The 20,907-nt window shown below is 44.6% G+C and overlaps 1 protein-coding gene and 1 long non-coding RNA gene across 7 annotated transcripts; one reads left to right on the top strand and one right to left on the bottom strand.

Annotated features, from left to right (window-relative positions):
- The first annotated feature begins 8,970 nt into the window (after window positions 1–8,970).
- Window positions 8,971–20,158, top strand: LOC125527362 (uncharacterized). Of its 5 annotated transcripts, none has more exons than XR_015609229.1 (6): window positions 8,971–9,081; window positions 9,199–9,262; window positions 11,191–11,377; window positions 17,685–17,727; window positions 17,954–18,289; window positions 18,524–19,820. It is a non-coding gene; the product is annotated as an uncharacterized LOC125527362 (long non-coding RNA). The 5 variants fall into 5 exon arrangements; XR_015609230.1 differs by having other exon boundaries at window positions 8,971–9,088; XR_007292080.2 differs by having other exon boundaries at window positions 8,981–9,262; window positions 18,524–19,690; window positions 19,764–20,158.
- LOC125527344 (uncharacterized) lies at window positions 13,285–17,545 on the bottom strand. 2 transcript variants are annotated; one of them, XM_048691879.2, is made up of 3 exons: window positions 17,160–17,545; window positions 16,302–16,410; window positions 13,285–13,319 (listed from the first exon to the last, which is right to left on the bottom strand). In XM_048691879.2, exons 1-2 carry the CDS (start codon window positions 17,543–17,545, stop codon window positions 16,314–16,316), a joined length of 483 nt encoding a protein of 160 aa, XP_048547836.2. In that variant the 3' UTR covers window positions 13,285–13,319; window positions 16,302–16,313. The 2 variants fall into 2 exon arrangements, with proteins under 2 accessions (XP_048547836.2, XP_048547830.2); XM_048691873.2 differs by lacking the exon at window positions 13,285–13,319 and adding an exon at window positions 13,697–13,982.
- Window positions 20,159–20,907: the final 749 nt, after the last annotated feature.

Genomic DNA, 20,907 nt, shown 5'->3' with positions numbered 1-20,907 from the left:
TCAGTACTAAAACTATGTGTTAAGGCTGTGAGCAACAAGCATATATGTACTGCGGGCCGGGGTGCTCACTCACTCGTGTGAACATCCATGGCCAGTATTCCACGTCAACGTATGAGCCTCACTCGGTCTCTTTGCTATTAAAGTGTCAAAGGGACTTTTCTTTAAGACCAAAGACCTCGGACGAGGCCCCCAAGGACACATACAGATACAGTGTTCCAGTACCAGCAAGTTGCCCACTTGGCCCAGTGGACGTGCCTAGCTGAACCTGCCCTGTTCCCTTGAGAAGAAAAAAAAGCTGAACCTGCCCTGTTAGATGTTGCAATGCATGTGCTCGCCTTTTGTGTCGTTCCGAGTGCGCGCCGACAGTGGCCGGCAAGGACACAAAATTCGTTTTCACAATAAGAGAATAAAATTTGTTACAACACACACCCAAAATGCCACATGAATGATTACTCGCGCAAAAGAACTGGCCCTAACTTCTTCTCCCCCGGCTTAAATCCAAAGGTTCGCCTCGGCCGTGATAGTGTTTAGCAAGATTAGTGATGGGGCGCTCTTATGCCACAAACTCATGCGTTTTTCTCATTACAAACAGCCCATGACACAAGCATGGTAAGCGAAGCCTTGGCTTTTCTCTTGAGGGTGCCCACGACGCTTGTGTTTGCCCACCACTCCTCAGTTGATTAAATCAAATGCCATGAAGAGGTGTCAATGTCAACAGTGTTGATTTTTCAATGACCAAGTTTTGAAGCCTCGGGTGTAGTGACAAGAGAAGAAAAGACGAGGCCCACATTCTTGCACCCTCGTGTGCACAGGGGGCAGGGACCACAATTTGGCCAACAGCATTTGGCCGATCTATCGACAGTTCAAATTATGTCCTGAAGAGCCAACCAAGTAAAAAAACTTGACTTTTGGAGGGGTCCAAACTTTCCAAATCATTTGATCCATGGGGGAGAGCACCAAGCGCAGAAACTGTGCCTTATAGGTGGAGGCCGCCTAGTAGAGCCCACTTGTCGTATGTTTCCAAGAAATGTCATCCTCAGCGAGATCATCAAGATGGACCTCATGCAAAAGCATCCAGATGGTGAGAAAATGTCGAATGTGCTCAAAGGAAACAACGGCGGAAGGTCTGATCTTAAAGGATCCATCTGTTATTTATGGGGGCCTCTGACACCTTCCAATTTTTCTTCAAAGAGACCTTATGGATGAGAGGAATAATGTAGTTGGGCTTGCGCCCAAGAGCCAAGGAGAATCCCCAAAGGGGGTGTTCGTGCCGTTTCCAATAGTGATGGTGGTTAAGGCATAGAAAAAGCTTAGATCCTCCTCGTCACACAGGTTTCCCATTCCGACCCACATCTTCGTCAGCTCCTTCCACTCATACGAAGGCCATCGCAAACACAAAGCACACGCGAACTTGTTAGTGTTGAGGACCCCAAGCCCACCATATTCTTGTGGTTGGCAAACAATCTCCCAATTAACCTTACATTTCCCCCCATTGTCTTATCTGATCCGGCCCAAAGGAAAGCCCTCTCGAGAATGTTTATGATGCGAATGATGTTTGGCGGAATGACAAGAGGTGTGATTAAGTAGACCACTTCGGAAGTAGTCACAGATTTGACAAGGGTCGCGCACCCAATGGTGGTGATGTTTTGACCCTCGTAAGTTGTCAATTTGCTCGCCACTTTGTCCACAAGGAATTGCAAGTCAACCAACTTGAGTTGCCAAACGGAGAGGGGGAGCCCCAAGTGATGCAGCGGGAAGGAAGCTCTAGATGTGCCGACAAACTTTGGGTGATGTGCATCAAGTCAAGGTGGTTGCGACGAATGGTGACCATCGAACTCTTAAGGAAGGTGGCGCAAAGGCCCATGACCTCCCCAAAGCCTATCAAAATAACCGCAAGATTATCGACATCTCTTTTGATCAGAGCCATGAACACGGCCACGTCGTCCGCGTAAGTAGAGGTTCGCACCATGATCCCCTTCCTCGGATCTTATGGAGAAAACCCTTTCTCATCGCCACATCGAGGATTTGTTGTAACGGGTCCATGGCAATGACGAACATAAGAGGGGAGATGAGCGTCTCCCTGTCGCAGCCCATGTCCATGCCTGATTGGACAGGCGTCCATCCCATTTAAGAGAATCCTCGAAGATGAGGAACACAGAAGAGTAGCGGTCCACTCCCTAAATTTACTTGAGAATCCTCTTCGTTGAAGTAGATCAAGGATGTACTCCCATTTGACCGAGTCAAAAGTCTGTCAAATATCAAGCTTGAATAGGAGGGGTGGGGCCTTTCTCTTATGAAGGTGTTGCTCAAGGTTTCGAAAGTACGTGAACTTGTCATGGATTCTTCACGTTTTGAAAAAAGCACTCTGAGTGTTCGAGATGAGGGTGTACATGTGCGGTCCAAGCTTATGAAGAGCACCTTCACAATAATATTGGTGATCGCATGGATAAGGCTAATGGGCCTATAGTCGGGAATCCTTTTCGCCCCACTTTCTTAGGCAGAAGCACTACATTAGCGAAGTTTATCCCCTTGAGGTTTGTTGTTCGGAGGGAATCAAAATGTCAATCACCTTCATGAGGTCAAGTTCGATGATGTCCCAACACATTTGAAAGAATAGGCTCGTAAAACCATCTGGTCCCGGCGCCTTGTACCTCAGCATGTCGTTGATCGCCTCAAGGCCCCCCTTCTGAGTAATGGTATGGTCAAGCTCGTTAAAGTCGACTGGCTCTGAATTGAGCTCCTCCCAATTGAAGTATTTTGTGCACCTACCACCTTTTTCCATGACCCGCGAGAAGTGGTATTTAATTATTTTCTCTTTGGCTTCATGCTCGGTCACCCAACCATGCTTGTTCATAATTCTATGGATATGGCTCTTATGCGTCCTGACATTGACCCGGCGGTGGAAGAATTTTGTGTTGGCATCCCCTTCTTGATGTTGGAAATTCTAGCGCATTGCTTCTTTCGGGCTTTCTCAACCATGGCCAAATTGATTACTCTTTTCTTGAGCTAGCCCTAAGATCAAGCTCCTCGGGGAATAGTTGTCTCTCCTCTTGGGCAATGTCAAGACGAAGGTTCACCAAGAGAGCGGCCTGGATATGAACTTTGGCCTTCGAGGAAAGACTTCTACTCCACTCAGAGAGGCGGTGCCCATGTTACTAAGCTTGTGTAAGAGGATGATATAGGGGTCGGTGTGATCAACACGTACATTCCAAAACCTTGTACTACGTCATTGCACCCAGGCATCAATGACCAAAAGTTCTTGAATTTGAAGGTTCTATGCCTCCTAGGACCCTTATCACCGACAAGCAGGAGCGGGCAATGGTCGGAGAGGGAGGATGAGAGGGCATGAAGTAGATGGGCTGAAGATTGTGTCCCACTCGGCATTGCAAAACAAGGAGTCAAGCTTGCACAAGGTTGGATTTCCCCACTTGTTGCCTCTAAGTAAATCTCCTATTCTGGAGATGAATTTCTTTGAGCGCACAACCATGAAGAGTTGTCCGGATGCATTTGATCCTACTCCATTTCAAACTTCTACTGTTCTTATCTCTCGCCCAATATATTTGGTTAAAGTCTTTGAAGGTAAGCCAAGCCATTCCTAAAGGCAGCTTCTGGCCTAGGAGCTTTGCAAAGAAGGCATCTTTGAGAGAGGGGTCAGTTGGTCCATACATGGATGTGATCTTGAATCCCACCTCATACTCTCTAACATGGGCCATGGTGGGAATGCATAAGGTTATGATGGTGAGATGTTGGACATCTCAACTAGAAGGTCATCCTAAAGAAGCAGAATCCCCCCTCTAACTCCGTTGGCCGGCCTTTACGCGAAGTTATGAATCCTATGGCCCCCCAAAAAGGCAACCGTGTATTGGCCGACATTGTCAAGCTTTGTCTCTTGGAGACACACGACGTAGCAAGAGGAGGAAGCGATGGTAGCGTTGACCGTAGAATGACGATCCGGGCAGTTAAGGCCTCGAACGTTCGAGCTCAAGAAGTTGATCAGATGTGCTGACATAATATAACCAGATATGCCCTGGAGATAGTTGAAACACCAGCCACATTGACCACAATTGTAATAGCATCACTGAGACTGCACCATGACACTCCTGCAGGAGCTAACAAACTCCTAGCACAACCAATGCTTAGGGAAAGGCCTAGAGCAACAACCACAACAGAACCACGCCTGATACAAGGCACAAGGCGAACACATACATCTTATCTTACATACTGGTCACCCTTGAATATCAACAGATATTAAACTCCCCTGAAGATCCACTAACTTGTACTATCATCAGGAGATTGTGCCTCACAGAATAGCGAGCAACAACTCAGATGGCCGCCGGCTGTGGCACGACATCCTCGTCGGCCCTTTCCAGGTCAAAAGCCCATCCCCCCTCCATGCACTAGGAGGGCCTCCCCTATGACCATGGCATTGCCGTCATCGAGCTTGAAAAGCCCACGCATGGCGGTGATCACCTCTAGAGACGGCTCATCCTTGAAACACTCTGCGAAGGCATCGAGCGCAGCTGCAGTTACATCCTCGCCATCTTTCACAATCCCCAGAGAGCTGTAGACCAATATTTAAGCCTCCCTTTCAACTGGTATAGACTTGGCACGGCTCACAGCCAGCATCCTGTGAAGCGAGAGCGCGCCCCAAACCTAGAAATGGTTACACTGCCATCATTTTCCGATGAGCCGCAGGAGCTATGGGTGGTGTTGATGCAGGGGAAGCAAGGATGGCCTCCTGACGATCTTCAAACAACGATGCTAGGCAGTAGAATCCAACAACACCGGAAAATGGCAGACCTGCAGAGCTGCACCGGCGATGGCATGCGGTGCAGTGACCCACTTGTGATGAGGGGCAGCATGGGGGAGGACACATGGCTTGGTGGTCGAGCAGGGGCAGAAAGCAGCAGTAAGAGCATCAGAGGTGAGTGATGGCTCTATATTTTATAGCATTTTTAGAGCTCATTTGTTGCATGTTCTCTTTACATATTATCTCCCATTTAACCAAATAGTTGTCCATTATGCGTGTTTATCAGTTTTTACACTTTCCTTGTGAGCATTGCATATTTAGTATTTTATTTGGTTTTATTAATTTCTCTGTTTTCTTGTGTCCACGTGTGTTTTGGATCAACCTAGGACCAATCACGATAAAAAGGACCAAGGATGAGGACTCAATACAAAGGACTTGCAATACCATACTTAGGCATTTCGGAAGGCAAAAAAGTTGTTTTTTCTGAAGTGTTCCAAATCAAAATATAAAAGCATAAATGAATCAGCATCGCTCTCATGAATCCAACAAGTCCAACAGCGTCAAAATCAGAGTCCATATGAACAAATGATGGCCAAAACACTGGATGAGGACAAAATGAACGATAACGTTCCATACGACCACACATGGGCGTATTACTTGATTCTCGCTCTGAAAGTTGCCCTTTCATACGGGATTCTTCACCGTTTTTGTCCCCGCTTGTTCCCACGAGATCCTTGGACGATAAGTAAGGGTTTGGGAGAGGATAATATTGGGGAACGCAGTATTTCAAAAAATTTCCTACGATCACGCAAGACCTATCTAGGAGATGCATAGCAACGAGAGGGGAGAGTGTGTCCACGTACCCTCGTAGACCGGAAGCAGAAGCATTACTAACGCGGTTGATGTAGTCGAACGTCTTCGTGATCCAACCGATCCTAGCACCGAACGTACACCACCTCTGTGTTCAGCACACATTCAGCTCGATGACGTCCCTCAAGCTCTTGATCCAGTTGAGGACGAGGGAGAGTTTCGTCAGCATGACGGTGTGTTGACGGTGATGATGAAGTTACCGGCGTAGGGCTTCGCGCTAAGCGCTATGATGATATGACCGAGGTGTGTAACTGTGGAAGGGGGCACCGCACATGGCTAAGAGAAGACTTGGTGTACCTTTGAGGTGCCCCCCTCCCATGTATATAAAGGAGGGGGCGAAGAGGAGGCCGGCCAAAGGGGGGCGCACCATAGGGGGGAATCCTACTTGGACTCCTAGTCCAAGTAGGATTCGCCCTCCCCCCTTTCCTATTCCAACTAGGAGAAGGAGGGAAGGAAGGAGGGGGCGGTGCCCCCACCCCTTGTCCAATTCGGATTAGCAAGGAGGAGGGTGCGCGCCACCTCCTGGCCGACGCTCTCTCTTCTCCACTAAGGCCCATGTTGGCCCATTAACTTCCCGGGGGGGGGGGGGTCCGATGACCCCCGGTACTCCGAAACTTCCTGAAACCATTCCGGTGTCCGAATGCAACCTTCCAATATATGAATATTTACCTCTTGACTATTTCGAGACTCCTCGTCATGTCCGTGATCTCATTCGGGACTCCAAACAATCTTCGGTCATCAAAACACATAACTCATAATACAAATCGTCATCGAACGTTAAGCGTGCGGACCCTGCGGGTTCGAGAACTATGTAGACATGACCGAGACACATCTCCGGTCAATAACCTATAGCGGAACCTGGATGCTCATATTGGCTCCTACATATTCTATGAAGATCTTTATCGGTCAAACCGCATAACAACATACGTTGTTCCATTTGTCATCGATATGTTACTTGCCCGAGATTCGATCGTCGGTATCATCATACCTAGTTCAATCTCGTCACCGGCAAGTCTCTTTACTCGTTTAGTAATGCATCATCCCGTGACTAACTCATTAGTCACATTGCTTGCAAGGCTCGTAGTGATGTGCATTACCGAGAGGGCCCAGAGATACCTCTCCGATATACGGAGTGACAAATCCTAATCTCGATCTATGCCAACTCAACAAACACCATCGGAGACACCTGTAGAGCATCTTTATAATCATCCAGTTACGTTGTGACGTTTGATAGCACACTAAGTGTTCCTCCGGTATTCGGGAGTTGCATTATCTCATAGTCAAAGGAACATGTATACGTCATGAAGAAAGCAATAGCAATAAAACTAAACGATCATTATGCTAAGCTAACGGATGGGTCTTGTCCATCACATCATTCTCTAATGATGTGATCCCATTCATCAAATGACAACACACGTCTATGGTTAGGAAACTTAACCATCTTTGATTAACGAGCTAGTCTAGTAGAGGCATACTAGGGACACTCTGTTTGTCTATGTATTCACACATGCACTAAGTTTCCGGTTAATACAATTCTAGCATGAATAATAAAAATTTATCATGATATAAGAAAAAATAAATAACAACTTTATTATTGCCTCTAGGGCATATTTCCTTCAGATAAATCTCATCTAGAGCCCTTGGATGCATACCATCAATGAAGGAGACCGAGGAGGCGCCCTATATACCATCTCCAACCCTAGCCGCCACCTCCGTCATCTCATTAATCAAAAACACATCCAAGTTCATCTCCATTGCTGCTCCATTCACCACCAAAGAAGTGGGACAATATCAAGGGAAGAAGAGAAGGCTCCAATACCGTGAGCACATGCCTTCGTGCCGGTGCCATCTCCGCCACGCCAGCGCCATCATCACCACCACCATCGCCGGCACCACCATCACCATCTCCAACGTGCCTTCTCCGTTCACCGGCTCGATGCGGACTTGTATCTTGACCCTCTCCTTTATGTTTGAGTAGTTGTATTGTTCTCGGGGATACGGATAAACTCTTTTATGATTAGAGTTATCATTCTCGATTGATCCAATATGCTTATGTTCATGTTCAAGTTAGTATTCTTCATGTGTGTTGAGAGGAGGCCTCACTCGCTTTATCGTCGTGATTGGTCGTGGAGGAACTAATGTCGTTGTTTTCGTGATGTAACACCTTGTCCGCCTGGTCCCATGGCGAAGGCCCAACAATTTAGGCTCAGTCGTACCCATCAAGGCAATATAGTACTCGTAAATGTGTCTCATGATATCGTCTTGATGCAAGAGGAACCCCCGCTTCGACTGCAAACTTAAAAATAGATCATTCTTTTGTGACCATTAGCGAAGGCATGGAAATACACAAACACACAGTATAAGGGTCGCCCTTAGTAACCCAATATATGTCTCCCGGTTTAGCGAAGGCGTGCAATGGCCGGACTGACACCCAAGAAGGAGAAGGAGGACAACGATGGGTCGGATAGCTTTGGCAACAAGCAGATTCAGCTCAATCCCTACTGTATATTTGACCGGTACTTCCGCGAGAAGAACGACAATGACGCTGGGAAGGGCAAGGGCGCCGTGGATGATCTTCTCCGCCACAGCCAAAACAAGCCAAATTTTGGTAGTCCGATGGCATGTGGTGATGTAGTAGCCGGACGATGTGTCTAATGCATTGTTTACGTGGTTGCATGAGTTTGTACAGATTTGAGGTATGCTAGCTAAGGTGTTCGGTTGTGAAAAGAAAAAATTGAGACTTGACCTATCAGTATTCACAAATGTGCTAAAAAATGTCCGCAGGCGTTTGAGGGATCGGATTTGCCATTGCAGATGCTCATTTTTAAACTGATTGTAGTCTTGTAGATGCTCTTAGCAAAACTGAAGAATTTTTGTAAGCAATGCTCTAATTTGCTTATGCGCAAAAAAAAACTCTGATTTGCTTGCATGGTTATGACGCGGTTTTCCCTCAAAATGAACACCTGCCGGTTCTCAAAATTAAAAAAAAATAGGGAAAAGGAAGAAAACGCGTGCAAAACTCTCTCGCGCGCGCACCTGGTACGAGAAAATGTCCTAGGGCCGATGGGACCTGCCTGTCTGCCACCGCCGGTTCCGTCCACAAATAGTACTACTCGGCTGCGTCAGAGGCTCTCGTAATTTCTTTCCGTGCCGGTATTGCGGCCCAGATCTCAGATCGCACCTCGGTCGGAACGAAGCCTCGAGACGAACCAACCGACGCACGTACCCCGTGGACGCTGACAACGCGGGCCCGCGAAGGGGTCGGACCCATCTGCAGCCGCTGGTTTCGGCTGGAGCCGCGTTCTGCTCACGTACAGGCAGTTTTCTAATGCCTCGTTTCTCTTCCCCCCCCCCCCACCCCCTTCCCTTATCTTCCGCCCTCGCTCCATCCAGGCCCGATGCGGATCTCATGAACGAACGAACGAACCCTAGTCTATTTCCGCCGTGATGAATCCGCCGTGGTATCCTGTAATCTTCTCTTGGGCAGATTTACCTCTCTCCCCAAGAAGTGCTTGCATGGTTATGACGTGCTAATCCTTCACGTTTTCTGTTCCTAATTCCTCTTTTCAATCCTGCAGATCTCTCTCTGCCCCGGCGGGGGCGCAGCAATTGCCGGAGGATCGCTATCGTTAGTCCATAAAGGTCTGTTATTTCTGCCTCTTCTTTTATATGGCGATTCTTAGAGATTTCCTCCTCTCTGTTTCTCATGAACAGACTACCCTCTATTTCATAGTCAGGCATAAACTAGACTTGTTCATGAATTCCTGGTTGTATTCTTGTCCGATTGCGGATTCTGCCTGCTAGTTTGTTGAGTAAATCCGGCGCTAAGGTGTTTATTGGTTATTATCTCTACATGTTTTGTCTGCATCGATTCCAAGCCACCCGACTTTGGTGCACCAATAGAAGTTTGAAAAAATTGGCCAAAATTTGTTGACCTTTTGTTGCGGGGTATGTTGATACAACATGAACCTGTAATTTCAGAAAAGTTTAATTCCATATTTAATCCGATAATAAAAGTAAATCTAGCTGTGAATAGTTCATATTCTTTGTTGTGATATTCATCCGCTCATTTTGGCTGTCAACACTATATTTGCCTTTTTTTGTCTCTACATATATTAATTATAAGAATAATTTGGATATTAACTTTGGTGCAGTCATAACCGCGAGCTGTTACAGAAATATACTTTTATGCAATAGAGCCTCAGTGTCAGTGGTAACTTCGTACCCGGGCTATGGCTAGTACGCAAAAATAATTATAATCCAACATGTTATTTTTTCAGACAAAAACATCAGGTGTATATTTTTTTTGGGAGACACTAGGCATCGGGTGGCTGATTGGCCATGTCCCCCGCCGTAGGATTAGGCTGATGGTAATCATCGGATCGTCCACCCCTGTGTATTACTTGCCCGCACCTCCTACTCCATGTCACCCTCCCTTGTCCCCCTCTAATCACGCCCGCAGGACTGCTTCTCCTGGTAGTAGCATCAGCACATTCCCACTAGCTTGGCTCACAGCGACACCACCCTTGCAGCAGTGCCAAATGTCCCCTTGCAGTATCTCTCGCCACGCTCGTAGAAGCGTAGCATTGGTGCATCCCACTTGCATCACTGTGTTTGTCCGTTGCATCATCATCAGCCACATCGCCTTCTGGCAGGGGGAAGCTCATTGGCAGTCACCTTGCAACCCCCCTCCCCCTTGAAGAAGGTAGTGGTGCCTGGCTGTCGCGGCATCACACATCTCTGGTCACAGCATTGGTGACCGGTGTGGTTCGCTTGCAGCACTGGCGATCCTGGCTTGCAGCATCTTGCATCACTAGTCGTAGCATCGGTAGATGGTGTGGTCCACTTGCAACACCGGCGAACGGTACTCTTGCTGGACTCTTCCCATGTGGACTAGAGCAGCGTGACCGGTTGCAATTGCTGGAGAAATAACGGCAGCAAATTGGTGGCTCAGTTGGTGCTTGCTAGCTTGTTTGGGCTTACAAAGTTGCATCGCTCCAGGTCACGTGGGAAGCACCAAACAAGATACATTTGCACCGTGGCACCTAATCACGAACCAGATCTGCCATCCATGCGGGCTCCATTTGTGAGGATCAGGTTAAATTGCACAGGTGTGTAAAAATTGGAAAATTGAGTACTAAATAGGGTACAATGTGATCAATCTTATTAAACATGTACTTTCTGTCACTTCGGGACACTTAGTAGTATGTTTGTATGTAGGAATGAAGTCATTGGTGTAGCCACAATGAAGTTCATATGTCCCCGCCCTATAATATAAGCAATATTGTTGCGTGCATTTTACCTCTGTGTCGACGAGTTATTAACCCCAAAAGTATTATGTGTGATTCCTAAAAAAATGCATTATGTGTGTCTTGTAATGTTTCTCTTGCGTCTTTCCTCCACCCCCTTTACTTTTTCCTCTCCAGACTGACGGTCCACCTTACTGTCATGACATTCTTCTCAAATTAAGAATGTGTATTCACCTAGCGATTAAGGAGAGCCAATTAGTAGAACTCCAATTCATTTAGGTGTGTTCTCTCTCTTTGTCCTGATTTGTTGCCCCTCTGAAGGTAAATAAGGATGGAGTGTTACTTCGCTCCATTCGGCAGCACGTTGGTCACCGAAGCTTTTGTGCTGCGGTAAAGGTCCTCGTCGGCATGCTGGTTACAGAATATTTGTGATGGATATATCAAGATGAAAACTGTTGGCGATTAGCCCGGCGTCAATTTGTTAACAGAGGGGTGTGTCGGCAAAAAGGTACTCATGCTATTACCATGCAGTACAATTTCCAACCTAGTTTGGTAGTTCAATTATTTGTATTCCTTTGGTTAACACATATGTTCTGTGATGTTCTGGTTGTTTTCACTTGTTGTTTATATCACCTTTTTAGTCACATATAAGTGACTCCAGGTCTGTGAGATCTGCTCTCACCTGAGATGATATGCACCGTGGAGCTATCTTTTTGTTTGTTTTCCGTTTCATACCCAGTCTTCCTTTTTACCATGGAAGATCTACCTTTTGACCATTTTATGTATGCCACTCCTAAAATTGACTCTTTTTGTATACCTATATATAAGCTGACCGTTTTTAGCCAATTGACCCATGGTCGCCCGTCATATCCAACACCTACCGCAGCCCAGACTTTTCTCGCCTGTCGTTGCTATTCTATCGCCGCCGCGGCCACCAAAATATCGCTACCTCCTCACCTAGTAGATTGAAGTGGCGTGCAACTCCCATGTTGTGAAGCACTACTGCTTGCACATACCTGGGTGTGGCGGGCGGGCATGGTTGTGCGGACGTCGACAAAGTACAACACCGAAGGTGTGGGTTCGTGGTGGACTGGTGGTGTGATGGTGGATGCGCATCCTGGCACACGCGTCCACAGACAGGTTCCTGAGCCATCGCTTTCAAAATTGTGATGTGTTTTCAAAATTAAGATTGGCAAAAGAGAAATGTCAATTTCAATAGTGGTATAGGAAAAATGTCAAAAGCTAGAGTGGGAGTAGAAACAGAATATTCAGGAGAGAAAATATGCACGAGCGGACGCTGTCAACAGAATATTCAGGAGAGAAAATAGGCACGAGCGGACACTGTCAGGCTGTCCACACCGCCATGATTGTTTCCAGCCGTTTGATAGTTCAACTTTGACCACCAATCAACGGCAGATCTACCATCCCACAGCAGCCTTTAAAAAAATGGTCAACGTGTATTTGAAAATGTTTAACATTTATTTGAAGAAAATGTTCAAATATGTATTTAAAAAATATTCATCATGTATTTGAAAATGTTGTGTGTGTATATTAAAATGTACGCCATGTATTAATAAAGTTTACATGCATTTTTTAAGGAAATAGAAATATTAAACCAAAAAAGAATAAAGACCAAAGAAAACACATATATAGAAACAAAAGAGGACAAATAACTACCCGGCTGGTTCGAACCGGTTCATAGAACCTTACCAATACTACTACATGGAGCTACAGTGTTGGGTTGGCCCATTAAGGGTCAGGGTGGGCTATGTCTCGCAATAAGCGAGATATAGCCCCGTGCCCGGGCCAAGCACCGCCGCACCAGGGCATACCACTTTATGTTTGCATGATGAGAATTATGTGAAAACCACGTCGATGGACATAGGCACATGAGCTGAGCTCAGCCACCAGCACTGAGTCATCACCTCAAGACGACATGGTGGGAAACGAAGTGTAATGGAGGGTCATGATTCCATTCCACTGGAACTGGGTTGGTTCCTGTGTTTGGTTGGGATAATTAGTTGAAATGGAATGGTTACATTTAAGTGTTTTGTTGGGAAGATGGAACGGAATGAATTTTGTTCAGGTCACCTCTCTATAAAAATTGTGAGATTACCTCTTATAACTAGTATACTTTTATCAACAATTATTTGAATTCTCAGCAAAAATCAAATTGTACTACAGTATGGATAATTGTATTTTTAGCATTATCATCACCACTAAACGATCCTACTAGGCAGGATCACACCACAACCACACAACATCAGTAGCCGCATGATAAATAATTGACATTAGCACACACACTTCCGAGCTGAGAGCCTCGCATGCACCAACTCTTCAGAGTTCAGACTGACATTACCACACACACACTTGCTGATTGCAGTTTAGAACCTGTAGCAATTTGTTTTCTTTGGTTTGCATTTCCTCTCTCGCCCGCGCAAGTTAGCTACCTAGCCAAGAAAAAGTTCAAAAAGATAAGGCTAGCCAAGAAGATGAAACTCTTAGGCAAGAAAGAAAAGGTTGGAGTGAGCAGATCGAGCAGAACAACCACGACGAACACACCCATGTCACATAGGTCTGCACCGGCTTCCTTGCCGTCTTGCTCTCTAAGGCAAGAGCGGTGCAATAGTGTAATTCCACAGATTCAAAGGAATGTGTGGGCTTCGGATCTAAGAGGTATATTCTCTTTTTGAGGAATGGGTGGGTTCCAGTTCCTTTCCAAACGAAACGCAAAATGTGTCAAAATGCAGGATAGACCATTACATTATATCCCATGCCTTGAACCAAACACACCCTACCTCAAAACAAATACCTTTAACGAGCAAGATGAGAACCAAAGCAGCAGGATTTGATTATATAGCTCATCTCAAAGAAATAGGTTCACCGATAATATGTGACACCATAATTTGATCAAAATTCCAGAAGTTCCTCCAACCACCATAAGTCTGAGATTAACAGATGTCACCCAACGTTATGTTCACCAATCACCGTCGCCACAAGTCTCAGATCTAAATGATTAAGTTTCTCCAACCATGCATCATTTCTATTCCACGCACTTTTTGTCGCCACCGTCACCACTGTACGCCCTCGTATGTCCACCCCCAGCTTTTGGGCTGGGAAGAAATTAAAGGTATAATATGCTCAGTAACTTTGGACAAATGCACAAATTAATGAGCTAATGGATCTGCAGCAAGTCAAGAAAACAAACTGGTACAGTAACCTTTAGAGAAATGCTTGACCATTTACTATTCAAACATAATGCACTTCTAGTTAAACAACAAAATTTGTGGAATAAGAATAATACTGGGACAGTGTCTTGATGGGGCTCATTGTTCTTCAGATTGAGCTAGACTGAGGATGAATACCTACTACCAAGATAACAGTTTTGTCGCGCTATGTTCAAATTGAGACGGACTGATTTAGTATCGTTGTACTCCCTCCATTCAGAATTACTTGTCGTAGAAATGGATGTATCTAGACGTATTTTAGTTCTAGATACATCCATATCCGAGACAAGTAATTCCGAACGGAGGGAGTACTTACAACTGAGAACTACATTGTCTTTTCTCAGTTTTGAGCATAATATTAACAATTTGGGACTATTTGGAATTAGCACAGATCAAACAGTCACAATGCACATTGGATTTACTTGCATCAAGAGCCAAAAAAATCATTATGTAAAGATCACCTATTAATTGCCAGTAAAACGGTAAATCAGAGAACTTAAGCTTGTGCCAATGTTCCTCTCTAGTAAACCGAGAAAAGATAGAAGCACAGAATTAGTTTGAAAGTGACAATACAGAAAACAGATGGCTAATGAGTTCCCAACATCCCAGTGGATATGCTGATGCAGAGAGATTATTTATCTCAGCAAAGGTTATATGCAGCTGAGGAATGAAACACAGTGGAAACAGCGCTATCACTAATTTGATAACACTGAGAAAAGCAACCGATTTCTTTGGGGAGCAAAGAAGCAAGCAAGAACCACTACCAAGACAAAAACAACACAAGTGTTGACCGAGTACTTTCAAGTAGTGAACAATATGATTCCACAGCTCAATTTTGAGCACTAAACTCTGCAGCAACACACAGGTTACAATTAGCTTACAGTTAAACCAACCTAAGTTCCAAACAGGGGTTACAGTTCCCACAAAGTTGAGACACTTATTTTGGGACAGGGGGAGTATGCCAGTACCTCAGAATAGGCAATTCAAGTGTGTCAAGTACTGGTAGAGCTGAGTATAATAACCGAACATGAATTAAGGTAGATGTACCAAATATAATTTAAACCCATTGTTCAATTATACCAAATCAACATGAAAGATAATATTCGTTCACATACATTGGCTGAGAGAAGCTTAGTGTTTTTTTTTCAAGCAGTCGATATTTTAAATATGAATATTATTCCTCTTATATCCAGCAGGGCAGTATCACCTATTGACATATAGCCAAAATGAGCATGATGCTGCACTAACAATGATTGTAGGTAAAGCCGCCGAAATCCTTTGCCATGTATACATCTAACATCAAGGCAGACCTCAACTTATAGCTATTATTATCATAGAACCAAGTCTATAAAGGATGGCCATGTTAAAAACAAACAATTAGTGTGTATTTTTTCTTGAGAATTCAGATACATAAATATGAAGAACGTAACTGCAATCAGCCATAATGACCGGATGTGTAAGATGACTATTATATTGTCTAGCGCGAGTACCAGAAGGACACCTTTAATAAATTGTCAAAAATAAAAGTAGGTTTCTCCAAGAAGACATGAGACTTAGGGCATAGCATAGCTTCTTGTATGCAGGTACAAGCAGCACAGCTGAAAGTATGATCATACATTGATACACATACCATGATGGTTTTGCCGGTTATGCACAATGACCAACATAAGGCATTCACGTATCTAGCACAAATTCCTTTACATATCAGACCAAGCCAACCAGTAAGGCAAGCATAATTTTTCGCAGTAACAAGGCTAAAAGCACAGAAAATGTTCTCTGTATCAGTAGTAAAAGGCTAAAAGCACACAATCGTCTTACACGCTCAAAGTATTGCCACTCTATACCGTGAATCCTCTACAATATGTATATGTAGCACCTCGTATTCAACTCCACCCATCATGTAATGATATATTAGTTGTCACTTTGGGCTTCAGACAAGCGAATAACCTACCAACAATATAATGGTAGCACCAAACATCATGAATGATTTCTAAACACCAACACTGCAAGCCTAGAAATAATACAGCAGGAACGTTAAAAAAAATACAGCAGGATAGATTCTTAATCAAATACTCCCTCTGTCCGGGATTACTTGCAAACTGCTAAATAAGTAATTAACAGCAGGTGTGTACAGGACATCCTAATCAATAACATGAGCACTGCAGTCCAATCATGCACATATCCAGGTACTGAAGTATGAACTACCTGGGGATGCTTTTAGCGGTTCCCTTGCCCGGCCTTCTTGGTAAACCGGCGGTTTGTCTCCACCCACTGCTCACGTTTGCCCTTGTTTTCAGCCCGGTCGGCCCTCACCCTACACGAAGAATAAGGTCAACTCGAATGGGTGAAGCAATGCCCGTCCTTAAATGCCGGCGGAGCAGAACTGACATATTCTGCCATGATTCAAACATAACAGATAACGCTACAATTCAATAAAAACGAGGGGAAAATGTCAGGAACCCCATCAGATGAAACAATATGCGGCTCTGCACTCCAGAAAACAAGAGCGATTTATTTTGGTACGAATAACGTGATGATACAGAAGCAAACCTGCCCCAAAACCAGCTACCGGAGAAGGAGAAAACACACAAAATCCAGAATTTATCACAGCATGTATAGGTATAGTCAGATCAACATTGGTGGAGAAACCTCACACAGTGAACAGAAGAGAACACACGAGCTACCTGATACTGTATATGCTATTCCAACTTTCCAAGTAAAACTATCCTACCCTAAAATTGGTTAAAACAAAACCAGCAAGTGCTAAATATATACCAAATTCGAGGATCGTGGCTGGCAGTTATTGGTGCATACGAAACAAGGGCAGCGAATCCTTGGTCAAAAATATCGACGCGCCCCTGATTTGGCGGGTCGGTCGTTGGCATAAACCGACCCTACTTTCCAAATCAGCTTCACGAGTAAGGAGAAACCTACCAAAGCCGAAGATCTAGCTAACCGGCGCAGCAAACCCACCATACGCTGAGAAATCTCAGCGCAAACCTTCCGAGATTCGCGAGCAGAAATCGCGTGGTGAAGGAAGAAGGGGATCGGGGGGAATCGGACCTTAGGTCTCGGTGCTGGGGGTCATGGGGCCGGGAACCAGAGAACAGGTGCCTGCTCCAGCTGCGAAGGCGACGGCGGAGGAGTACTCCGGTGACGACGATGCCGACGATGGTGAGGCCGTCCCAGATGCCCCCCGGGCTCTCCGTGATGCCGTGCACGGTGTAGTTGCCGGCGCGGCCGACGGCGGCGACGGGCAGGGTGGAAACCCTAAGAGCCATGGCCTGAGACGAGGGGAAAGTAGGTCTCTCGCTCTCGCGTCGGGAAATTTGGTAAAAGCTGGTGGGGAAGGTGACACGGCTGGAAAATGTATTTGTTGTAGTGCACTGTATCTTTTTAGTGAATGTATTTGTTATATATACTCTACCAACAAGATTAAACCCGAACATGCTCTTTTTTTTTGGTAATAATAGTAATAGGTCGTGCATTGTAGAAAAAATATGAGACGCCCTTAACCCAATAATCACGACTCGAGACCCAATAGGTCACATTCTTTATTTCAACATGACATCCTCATTTTTGTTGCAGCTTATCCTTCTTCTCACGCTCGTCGATGGTAACCTCAGCTAAGGTGTGTCTCTATCTCTCGGCATAAGATGAGAAATCCCCCCCCCCCCCCCCCCCCCCGTCTCTATCTCTCGGCATAAGATGAGAAATCTGCCCCCCCCCCCCCCCCCCGGACTGGGATCAGGTGACATGCCCACGGCATGTCACACTGCGACATGCGACCTCCCATCCGCCCTCCAATCTCCATCCAACGTTCCACAGTGATCCAAGGCAAAAAAATATATTTCCAGACGATAAACTACACAGGCTTGGACCAAATCATGGTGGTCTGCCCGCTCGGAACCAATTTGTGGCGGAGAAAATGGGAGATTGGCACCGAGCGTTGCCGCCGCAGAGGACAGGCAGGGCAGCGCCGCCGCCAAGGAGGACCTGCAGGGTCGCGCCGCCGCGCCAGTGAAGTGCTACGCCTCGCCGCGACGGTAATCAGCGCCGCCGAGCTCCTGCGGGAACCAGCTCCGCCAAGTCGCCGGGGAACCATAAGAGCGTTGTCGTGTGCTGGGAAGCAGCGACATGCCGCCGCGGTCCATGGAGGAGCCACACCCTGACCGCCACGTCCGATTTCCCAGGTCGCCTCTCCTCTTCCTCACATCAGTTTGATGCCTGTGCAGTTTGGGTTCAGAGTTAGCACGGTTTGGGTTTAGTTTGGTTTCAGAATTAGCTGATAATATGTGTAGTTCTATGACTTTGCATCAATATCACCGCTGCACCAAAACAAGTTAAATTATGTGTAGTTCTATGAGTTTGCAACAATGACAAAGATTGCAGTCCACTAATTTATATACTTTGTTTTCGTTTGGCAGAATTGAATGTTGTGCAATGGCAAAAATTGGAAAGAGGACACCCAAAGTTGGTATGAAGTTCAGAGATTCGGAAGAGGCTTGGGAGTTTTGGGTAAATTATGGGGGTCACATCGGCTTTGATGTGAGGAAAAGAAGACAAGGTAGCATTTGAAGAAGCGTTTTCCAATATGAGTGCATAAGCAAACTTGGTTAGATAGTATCTACAAGGTGGAAGAAAAATGGGCTGAATGTTATATGAGAGATGTCTTTAGCTTGGGAGTGAGAAGTACACAATTAAGTGAGAGCTTCAACAATGCATTGCAAAATCATTTGAAATCAGATTTTCATATTCTTCGATTCTTGATGCATTTTGAGAGGACAGTGGCAGTAAAAAGAAGAGCTGAATTAGAATTGGAATTCGATGCAATAAAGAATATACCAATAATTAAGATGAAGACTCCTATGTTGGTGGAAGCAAGCGAAGTATACACTCTGATTATTTTTTAGGCTTTCCAAGGTGAGTATGAAAGATCAACGGCTGCATGTTGTAGAGTATTGGATGGAAATAACAGATTTGTTGTTGCTATTGCGAGGTTGCATGGAGATTTACAGTTTGAGGAGGAGCACATAGTGATAGGTGATCCTTTGACCAAAACGGTTTCATGTAGTTGTGGGATGTTCAATAGGACAGTAATCTTGTGTGCATATGGTCTAAAAGTGCTTGATTTGATGAACATAAAGACATTGCCGGCACATTATGTCTTGAAGAGATGGACTAGAGAAGCTCGCAATGGAAGTATACAAGATAGACAAGGAAGGAATGTGGTAGAAAATCCAAAAAATGAAAGCTGAACTTCGATACAAGGATTTGTCTCATAAATTTCACAAAATGTCACAAAAAGCAGCCAACTCTCCACAATGTTGTATTCTATTGGATAATGCACTTGATTCCGTCGCTCCGCATATACATGATTTACTCAATGCATCCACTAGTGCCATGAATGAACTATGTAAAGACAAAGAGAATGTTGACCCAAATGTGCAGCAAGTAGATGAGTTGCTTAGATCTACACGACTGAAGAAAAAAGAGGTTCAGTCAAAGAACTTAAGGAGAAAGGAAAATTGGCTTGATAGTTACTCAAGAGGAAGCACAGAGTAACTAAAGGACCAACAAAACAGGGAGAAAAGGTATGTTGCAATTGGTACATGATATGTTGTTATTGCTCATTTGTTAACTAATTACAGTGATTTTTGTTCTCAGCCACAAAGGAAGAAGGATGGTGTGCAACAAAAGAAAAAAGATAAAAGATGGTGTGCAGCCTTAAGTAGAAGTGGAGAAGTATGACAACAACAAAGTAAATTTGGTGCTTCAAGAGTGCAATAGTATTATGAGTTTCACCCAGCTCTTGACGGCTGACCATGATAATCTGTTCTAGCATGGAAGCTCCTTAGATAATATTTTGTACATGATGGTGATGATGATGATTATCTGTTCTAGCATGGAACTTGTTAGATAGTATTTTGGATATGGTTAACTATAGTAGTATGGGGTTAACTATATTAGTATTTTGTAGCCTAAGTGTACAAGCAAGTGGTACTGAATTTGAATATATCGAGCTTTTGAATTACAAGCAAGTGGTACTGAATTTCAATCAAGTGGTACTTAATTTGTATTGTTAAATTACTGCTGTTTTTGTTACTATATGACTGATGTTTGCATACAGTTTTTTTGTTTTTTATAGCTAAGTTTAAAATTTAATTTATGCAAATTAGGTAAAAAAAAAATATAGCTGCTGTTTGTACTGTATAATGATTGAAAAGTTGGTGATTCTATTAAACAAACTCTGAAAACAGTAGTCTAATGCATTTCGCCTGTGTAGTCTGATCGCCTGGGATTTTTTTGCCTTGGATCGCTGTGGAACATTGGATGGAGATTAGAGGGCGGATGGGAGGATGCATGTTGCGGCGTGACATGCTGCAGGCATGGCGCCTGATCCCAGTCCCCCCCCTCCCCCCGGGGGGTAATGTTTTGCTGAGGTGTGCATGTGTGGTTATAAATGGTTTGTTTCGTCTCTCCAAACTAGTTTTGCTAAGGTGTTCATTTCCAATCTAGATCTTCACTAGATACGAAAGAAAGATAGTCATATGCTCCTAAATGGCATTTTTTAAAATGGTTAACAGGTAAAATAATATTATATTCAAATTCTATACATTTTTCTAATCAAATTTTATATATGACATGTTAAAATTGAAGTTATAGTTTAAAATAATATATTTTTAAAGCATTTAATATGGCTGCAGGTTGATATCAATTAACTCTTTGTATATGAATTCATCAAGGTCCTTGTTCTCAGTCATCATGTGACAAATACATCATCTGCCTAAAAATGAGTGAAAAAAATGTA

Source organism: Triticum urartu, chromosome 1A (genome assembly GCF_056163025.1).
Source record: "Triticum urartu cultivar PI428250 chromosome 1A, HENAU_Tu73, whole genome shotgun sequence".
Classification (NCBI taxonomy): Eukaryota; Viridiplantae; Streptophyta; class Magnoliopsida; order Poales; family Poaceae; genus Triticum; species Triticum urartu.
The sequence above is the reverse complement of the archived record's forward strand: the minus strand, read 5'-3'. Positions and strand labels throughout refer to the sequence as shown.

Coding starts and splice junctions, on each gene's coding strand:
- LOC125527344 (XM_048691879.2), bottom strand. CDS start 17,545: ATGTTCGGGTTTAATCTTGTTGGTAGAGTATATATAACAAATACATTC. Junction 16,411..17,159: donor CCCCAGCACCGAGACCTAAG/GTCCGATTCCCC, acceptor TTCTTCGTGTAG/GGTGAGGGCCGACCGGGCTG.